At 41.3% G+C, this 9,199-nt stretch overlaps 1 protein-coding gene across 1 annotated transcript in view; it reads left to right on the top strand.

Annotated features, from left to right (window-relative positions):
- Positions 1-9,199, top strand: part of si:ch73-60h1.1 (calcium/calmodulin-dependent protein kinase type IV) — a 25,411-nt gene that overhangs the window by 3,901 nt on the left and 12,311 nt on the right. The window contains exons 2-5 of the mRNA XM_008406354.2: positions 540-618; positions 1,211-1,273; positions 3,095-3,177; positions 4,482-4,554. Coding sequence (XP_008404576.1) covers positions 540-618; positions 1,211-1,273; positions 3,095-3,177; positions 4,482-4,554 — 298 coding nt within the window. The remainder of the gene's footprint in view (positions 1-539; positions 619-1,210; positions 1,274-3,094; positions 3,178-4,481; positions 4,555-9,199) is intronic.

Here is a 9,199-nt window from a genome sequence, read left to right as displayed (position 1 = left end):
CACACACACACACACACACACACACACACACACACACACACACACACACACACACACACACAGTTTTTTTGACTTTATAAACCTATTTTGCACCATTTTTGGTTTTCTACTCCTTCTAAAAGCAGCAAAACACTAAAAACATGACAAAAAAAAACTAAATAAAACTGTTTTACTTCAGATTAATATCTCTCTCAGTTATCAGGCTCAGACAAAAATTAAATCTTTTTCTTTTTGCATAAAATTACTCAGTTACTAGTTATTCTTTTGTTTTATTTTTATTTTCTTTGTGTGTAACTTTGTTATTTTATTACGCTGCGATCAATAAAGTCAAACTCAAGTGAAGAAGTTATTTCATGTTTTTCCCTCATCAAAACAAACCTGGTTTGTTGCTTCGATTATTCAGAAATCCTCTGATCTCCATGGCAACCACTCAGCCGTGACCATAAGAGCCGCTGTGTCCTCCTGCCATGGGTTCGGGTTTGGTCCGGTTCCTCTGCTCGGCTTCATTCAGATGAACTCTGTCCTCCTTGTGTTTTCAGAGGAGCGACATCCATCGTGTACCGCTGTGAGGAGAAGCAGACGCAGAAACCCTTCGCAGTCAAAGTCCTGAAGAAAACGGTGAGCAGCCAAAGCCAGCGGCATGCAGCACAAACGAGGCGAAGCATTATGACCAGGTTATGGAGAAAAATCCCTCCACAGAGATCAAATGTCTCAGCGATGACGTCACATGATCGGACGCTTTACTCACCTCGAACTGTGAAATATTTGAAAAGTGTCGCCCAGCCGTCCTCTGCTGCTGGTTGCAATTATCAAACTTTAATTTTGTCCTTTAACATGAAAAAAGTCCAGTAAAAAGCACATTTACATCAGACAAAAGGTGGAGATGCAGCTGAACCCTGAATGACATTCCTAAAGTTTAAAGGAGAAACGACAGAAGAGGCGACAGGAGGAAACTCCACGTTCCAGGATCTCCAACTCTTCACGTTTAGACCCAGAGCAACAGTTTTTAAAAATACCAGCATAAAAGGAGAGAACAGAGAAAGAGGCACCTTCCTGCAGCCTGAGCAGGATATTTGGTTTCTTAGAGTAAATTATTTGATCTCTTCCGCTGCATGCAGCGTAATCTGACGATGTAAAAACATCAAACTGCTTTCCTACCGTTACTGTTATCATCACCCGACTTCTAACTGCCGACGTCCGTTTGTTTCAGATTGATAAGAAAATCGTTCGCACCGAGATCGGAGTCCTGCTGCGTCTTTCCCACCCAAACATCGTAAGTATCCACGACCACGTTGATAAAAGCTTCATTTTGATGAAAACATTTCAGTCCGTTTCCGTCAGAAGGTTTCACAGGACTTGCTATCTAAATATTTAGTTTAATAATTAGTCACTTTGGGCTGCGCAGTGGTGCAGTTGGTAGAGCTGTTGCCTTGCAGCAAGAAGGTTCTGGGTTCGATTCCCGGCCTGGGGTCTTTCTGCATGGAGTCTCCATGTTCTCCCTGTGCATGGTGGGTTTTCTCCAGGTACTCTGGTTTCCTCCCACAGTCCAAAAACATGACTGTCAGGTTAATTGGTCTCTCCAAATTGCCCCTAGGTGTGAGTGTGTGTGTGCATGGTTGTGTGTCTCTGTGTTGCCCTACGACAGACTGGCGACCCGTCCAGGTGACCCGTCCAGGTGACCTGTCCAGGTGACCCCGCCTCTCGCCCGGAACATTAGCTGGAGAGGCAGCAACCCTCCTGACCCCACTGAGGGACAAGGGTGCAGGAAAATGGATGGAATTAGTCACTTTGAAACTGTCAAATTTATAAACGAATGAATAACTGAAAAATCAGCCCCGTTTTTTTTTTTATCACTGACTAAATCAACCAAATTACTGCAGTTAATTTTTACAGTGTAACTCCATGTTTGATCAGCGTAAAAATCGGCATCAGCATTCCTTCCGTTGGTCTGCAGATCCGCTGAAACGTGCAAACATTTCGGCAAAGAAACGGATTAAACTGAATAACCGCAGATATAAAAACAGCAGCATATGGTTCTGCTGAAGAGCCGCTGAGGCTCCTCTGGATCGGCGCCGCTGAGGTGTTGCTTTGTGGCTGCTGCCGAGACGTGAAGTGTGAGCAGTTATTCCTGGTTACCGCGGTAACAGTTTGTTTCCATCAGAGCCAGCGTTTCTGAGTCACAGGTGGCGAAAGACTGAAGACGGTGTTAAAAATGTTTATCGTCGGAGTTCCTCTGATAACAAAGATGATCATTAATGAGAGTTTGGAGTCGACGCGTTGTTCCCTCCATCTCTGGCTGTGGAGGTTCTTCACTGTGAGACGTTCTGGATGAAGGAACAGCGGGACCTCAGTTCTTCTTATTATGATTTATAAGTAAATTAAACTTTGAACTAATGTTTTAGGTCAGAAAACCAAAAATTTCAGACTTAAATTTCTACAGTTCCAAGTATTAAAAAAAAAAAAAAAAAGTATATATGGATGGAGGGAGGGATGGATTTCCATATTTGTTTTCCAAATTCGGGCTGCACAGTGGTGCAGTTGGTAGAGCTGTTGCCTTGCAGCAAGAAGGTTCTGGGTTCGATTCCCGGTCTTTCTGCATGGAGTCTCCATGTTCTCCCTGTGCATGGTGGGTTTTCTCCAGGTACTCCGGTTTCCTCCCACAGTCCAAAAACATGACTGTCAGGTTAATTGGCCTCTCCAAATTGTCCCTAGGTGTGAGTGTGTGTGCATGGTTGTGTGTCTCTGTGTTGCCCTGCAACAGACTGGTCACCTGTCCAGGTGACCAGTCTGTTGCAGGGCAATAGACTGGTCACCTGTCCAGGTGACCCCGCCTCTCGCCCGAAACGTTAGCTGGAGAGGCACCAGCACCTCCTGACCCCATTAAGGGACAAGGATGAAAGAAAATGGATGGATGGATGATAAAATTCATACAGATTTGGAAAGAAGATTTGGATTTGATTGGTTGAATCAAATTGTGTATTAATCAAATTTACTTGGAAGATTTTCAACAGTTTTAAAGGAACCTGCGCGTTATCTGGTTTTATCTGGTTTTAACTGGTTTTAACTGGTTTAACTGGTTGTTTCCGTGTTTCAGATCCAGCTGAAGGAGATCTTTGAGACGGACACTGACATCGCCCTGGTTCTGGAGCTGGTGACCGGCGGAGAGCTGTTCGACCGGTGAGAACCAAACCCCGACGTTCAGCTGGTTTGTTGCTTAAAGGCGACATATTGTGCAAAATTCACATTTTGTACGTTTTCTTCGTTCCATTTGAGTCTCAGCTGCTCGTAAAAACAACCCAAGCACTTAAAAAAAAAACACTCGGCTGTTTCTGGAAATAATTTAATGTTCTTTGGTGTCTGGAAAATGAGCCGTTTCAAAAACCTCCAGAAGATCCAGTCACATTTGACTGGCACTGCGCCGTTACCTAGCAACCACGGCAGAGTTCTGTCCGTTACCTAGCAACCACTGCGCTGTAGCTGGTTTTAGCGTTGTACATGCTGTACAATGGCTGCTGGAAAAGACAAGTGTTTTGTTGTTGACTTTACCATCCAGAAACCATTTACTGCATTGTTGTTGGTTGCGCAGGAGGCTCTGCTAATGCTTTTCAAAGTTCTATAATTGTGCATCTGTTTGCATCCATTCTCACATGCGAGGGCAAACGTTGAGTTGGGGGCGTGGCCAGCAGCAGCTTATTAGGATTTAAAGTGACAAAGGCCCTAAAACAGACTAAGGCCTGATTATGTAAGGACAATTTTATGCAAAAGGTAAGAAGATGTTTTGTATAGGCCGTTTCCTAGCCTGTTGAAGGAAGCAGATGAAGCCATGCAGGTTCCCTGGTCAGCTCAAACTGTTGACGGATGATAATGTTGCAGATATTTTACTAACAAAAGATCCAGATTCTGAAGTTATCAGTTTTTCTGGAACTCAGAAAATGTCAAGACTTTTTTCTGAGACTAAGTTCAGTTTTTTTTTAGTTTTTTTTTTAGCAAATTTTTTACTTCTCATAATGAGAAAATTTCTTGTCTAGTTCTAAAAATGTGAGATATTTTGTTGGACATTTACGCCTTTTTTTTAATAGTTTGAACCTGAACCTGGAAGGGGTGTGAATACTTTTGAGCTTGGATCCGAGTTACGAGTTAAATCTGGCTTGAAGAGCCGAAGCCGTTTTTATGTTGGCGGATTTATTTGTTTTCATTTCCACCTGCAGCTGCAGGCGCCGTTTCTGTTGCCATGGTTAGTTTACTGCAGAAGTTACATCTTTAGTCTCAGTAACCGGGTTAGATGAGAAATTATTGCTTTTACTGGGTTTATTCATTTGCAAGATTCTCTGCAGTTCTGAGGCCAGTTTAGGTAGCAAAGCTGCCACGTTGTGTTTGGCTCTTCAGAACCTGGTGAGGTGATTTTAAGGTTGTTGCTCAGGATTAGCAGCACGTCTAATCTGCGTCCTGAAGCTGAATGTATTTTTCTTGTTGGTTTGCAGGATTGTGGAGCGAGGATACTACAGCGAGAGAGACGCAGCGCACGTCATCAAGCAGATCCTGGAAGCTGTGGCCGTAAGACATTTCATCAAACGAATCGTTCAGGAAAACATCGCAGAGAAACGCAAAACATTTCACTGTTCCACATTATTACAGCAGAATTATGACTTTATAACCAGAAGCTTCAGATTTAATTTGGCTGATCAACATGATATAAAATGGGGGAAAGTGATGGAATGTTGTTGCATCTTTTTAAAGAAAAAAATCTGAAAATGTGGCATTTTTAAAGGTACAGTTAAAAATTAACACAAATAATCTGGATTATTTAACCTGTAGCAGAAAAAATGGAAGCTCATTTTTCAAAGTTATTCATTCATTCATAGATGTCAAAACTTAAAAAAACATTTAGTTTAGAATTTAAATATTTGGTTTGGAGAAACACATTTAGTTTACAAAGTCAGTATTTAACTCTAAATCAGTTATTTAGATTAATACTAAATACGTAGTAAGGAAACTAAATATTTAGTTATAAATCTAACATTTAGCTTCACACTAAATATTTAGATGTTGAGCTAAATATTTAGTTTAGAAATTCAATACTTGGCTTGCTAACTAAATATTTAGCTCATTAAACGTTTAGTTTAGAATCCACATATTTAGCTTTGAAACCAGCTAAATATTTAGTATAAAAGCTAAATATTTAGCTTGCTAACTAAATGTTTAACTTGCTAAATACATATGTAGCTTGCTAAAAAAAAGTAGCGTAGAAACAAAACATAAATATTTAGTTTAAAAATTCAATACTTGGCTTGCTAACTAAATATTTAGCTCATTAAACATTTAGTTTAGAATCCATATATTTAGCTTTGAAACCAGCTAAATATTTAGTTTAAAAGCTAAATATACTGCTCAAAAAAATAAAGGGAACACTTCAGTGTTCACTTAAATGTTAAAGTGTTCCCTTTATTTTTTTGAGCAGTATATTTAGCTTGCTAACTAAATATTTAACTTGCTAAATACATATGTAGCTTGCTAAAAAAAATGTAGCGTAGAAACAAAACATAAATATTTGGGTGCTAAACATGAAACAGATTTCTAAATGAATAAATATCACAGTGAAGCTCAATTTTCTACTGATAAAACTGGATAAATAACCCAAATTAATCATGTTGCTTTTTTACTGTATAACTTTCTAAATGGCATCTCATAGTAATTATCCCCATTTACTCTGATCCCCCTAAATAAGATCGATAGGAACTTATTTCCTCTGATCGGCTCCCGTCTCTGTGATTTCATGATTGTTTCAGAGTTTAGTTTTCATGACTGCAGCTGCTCTGCAGCTTCACTTCCTCCCATCCTGATTGGCTCAGTGTGTTCCCACACCTACCAGCAGGGCGGCGCCTCCGCGGTTTCACACCAAGCTCCACCTTTAAACTGGCTGTTTTTAGACGCGAGGCGCCGCCGGTCCATCAGGTCGTCAACACGGCGGCGCTGGTGTGAAAGAAACACGTTGTCAACACCTTGAGAGGCGTCAGAGGGAGGCTGTGATTCCCGCCATGGAGACAAATCGGTGGTGTTGCTTTTTTTTTTTTTACTGGAAGCCGAGAGAAGCAGCAGAAACAGAAACATGGCTGGAATCTGATTCAGGAAGTCAGAGACAGGAAGTCTGCTCTGATTGGCTGGTTAGTCACTGAATGTTTCCAAACAGAAGTAACTAAACGCTAGCTAAAGGTTAGCATGCTGCGGCTAATGAAGGACGATCAGGAAACAGAGAGAGAGAATCCATCCATCCATCCATCCATCCATCCATCCATCATCAGATCTTGAACGTAAACGAATGAAAAGCCGAGTGCTCCAGTGACTTCTTGTTTCCACCAATCAGAGCTCTTGTTCTTCAGACCCAATTAAATTGATTTGAGTCGTTCTGAAGACGACAGCATGAATACGTTTATCTTTTTAGATTTTTTCAGTGTTTGCAGTTGGATGGTTAATGCTTGTGACCACCAACAGCACTGATAACTTAAATGTGCTATATGCTAATCGTTTAGCATGAAAGCTAAATGCTTGCTAGCTCTGACTCGTCAAAACCAGCTGATCAGAGCCAGGAGGAGGGTCTCAGTGCTGTCAAACATGCTAGTGTATTTGCTGAAGACAGCTCATCGTTACAGGAAACCCATTTTTCTGCAGTCATCAGTAGCCATGCTAACTAGCCTTAGCATTCATGACAGGCCTGCTTTGGTGAAGTAACTGTAGCGTAGCAGGGAGAAAGAGAAAGACGGAGGATGTGAGCAGCGCATACAGAAGGATGATCGATTGCACTGAAACCCTGGTCTGGACGGGAGCGATGGATTTGTTCAAACGACAACAGGATTTTTTTTCCCAGGTTATCCGTCTCCTGCTCAGCTCCTTCAGACTAGCCAGCAGCAGTTAGCAAACACCTGGTGCTGATCTTGTTATAGGAGCTGCTGCTCAGAGCAACGCTGGTAAAAACGTAGTTTAAAGGTTAACAGAGAAGCCATGTTGGRATGACTTCCTGAAGGCGGAGCTTCAKAAAGAGCAGGAGGTTTTAAAGAGACAGAGGCCCAATTTTAAGACGTTAAATTACRAAGTCTAATTTCTTGCAAGTCATATTTGACATATGGCTTCTTCATAGCAGCTGAAAGTTTCTCAATTGTACTATGTGTCTGGAAAACACGTCGTACCGGCCCTTTAAGCAGCCACTTAGTTTGCTTGTGCTCTGGGCCGGCTCTGTGCAGGAAGCTTCTTCATGCGCTGAAATCCTCGTCCAGTTTTTGTAACCGTCATTCTCTGATGTGTTTTTGTTGAAGCCACTTTCCTGCGGTCGTGTTTTCAAACTGAAAGTCGTGATTTTTCAAAAGATGTTTTTGCGGCTGAATTAAGTTTATTATAATTTAATGTTTGTTAAGGTCCTCAGTATGGAAGCTGCTGTTAGAGGTTGAGTTTTCTTCTCTCCAGACTGTAGAAACGGTAGATGAAGGTTTTGATTCGGCTCTAAAAGCCTCTGGGACGTCTCGGCGTCTGTGAGACTGATCTGGGTTCTTCGAGCGTCTGCTGCAGACAGACTGGTGCCAAATGTCACAGCCAACCGGCCGAAGGTCGCAGGAGTTCACGCCCCGAATCGGCCGGTTGTTTCTGCGGTAAAAAGGGAAAGAGGCGGATCTTATGAGGAAAACGTTCGGCCCTTTAATGTGCATACATGTGGTGTCTGTAACACTGGAGGTCGTCACTGGTCCATGCAAAAGTTAATATTTTACTTAGTGAACATTTGATTGCAGCAAAGATTTGAGTTGCAGCTAAAAAATACAAATAAAATCAGCATGAGAAAAGCTCAGCTCTATCAGTTATTGATTAGCTCAGTAATAACTGCGTAGAGAAAAGAGTTTGTGCATGAAGAAGCTTCCTGCACAGAGCCGGCCCAGAGCACAAGCAAACTAAGTGGCTGCTTAAAGGGCCGGTACGACGTGTTTTCCAGACACATAGTACAATTGAGAAACTTTCAGCTGCTATGAAGAAGCCATATGTCAAATATGACTTGCAAGAAATTAGACTTTGTAATTTAACGTCTTAAAATTGGGCCTCTGTCTCTTTAAAACCTCCTGCTCTTTMTGAAGCTCCGCCTTCAGGAAGTCATYCCAACATGGCTTCTCTGTTAACCTTTAAACTACGTTTTTACCAGCGTTGCTCTGAGCAGCAGCTCCTATAACAAGATCAGCACCAGGTGTTTGCTAACTGCTGCTGGCTAGTCTGAAGGAGCTGAGCGGGAGACGGATAACCTGGGAAAAAAAATCCTGTTGTCGTTTGAACAAATCCATCGCTCCCGTCCAGACCAGGGTGTTGGATAATGAATCCAACACCTTCAGGTTAAAATACTCCTTCATCTAGAGCTGCTACTGACGACTAATCAATTATTCTGACAATCGGACAAAAACAAAGTGGCAAATTTTGCATATCTTTCAATTAAAGTTCTTACAAAAGATGCAAATAAACAATTAAATCCTTTTTATATGCAAAAGTTAATATTTTGCTTAGTGAACATTTGATTGCAGCAAAGATTTGAGTTGCAGCTAAAAATACAAATAAAATCAGCATGAGAAAAGCTCAGCTCTATCAGTTATTGATTAGCTCAGTAATAACTGCGTAGAGAAAAGAGTTTGATTTATTTTTACAGAATTTGAACCAAGTGAAGCTAAAATGTTTTTTTTTATCTTAACTACAAAAATGTTTATTTTTTGTACCTTTTTGTCTTAATTGCTGCTCAGAGTGAGCTGCTCTTTCAGTAAATAGCATTTCTGTGAGTTTGTACTAACGATTAATCGGTTACAAGATTGGTTGACAATTATTTCAATAATCGATTAATCACGATTAATCGTTTCAGTCCTATTGTTGTCTCCAAATAAATCTAGCTAAGCAGCCATGTTGCAACAGGTTAACAATTTATTTCTCAATGAGATTTATCCTGTATAGATAAAGGTCAAACAGAGCCAAATAAACAGCTTGTAAATGTGGGCGGAGCCTAAACCAGCCGCCGCCGCCGCAGCAGCAGAGGGTCTGGTAGCTGCAGCAGCAGCGGCGCGCTTATGTAACAGCAGCTTCCATCCTGCTGCTCAACAGATTAAAACCAGAGTGGATTAACACACACACACACACACACACACACACACACACACACACACACACACACACACACACACACACACAC

The sequence above is a fragment of the Poecilia reticulata genome, linkage group LG4 (assembly GCF_000633615.1).
Source record: "Poecilia reticulata strain Guanapo linkage group LG4, Guppy_female_1.0+MT, whole genome shotgun sequence".
Lineage (NCBI taxonomy): Eukaryota > Metazoa > Chordata > Actinopteri > Cyprinodontiformes > Poeciliidae > Poecilia > Poecilia reticulata.
The sequence above is the reverse complement of the archived record's forward strand: the minus strand, read 5'-3'. Positions and strand labels throughout refer to the sequence as shown.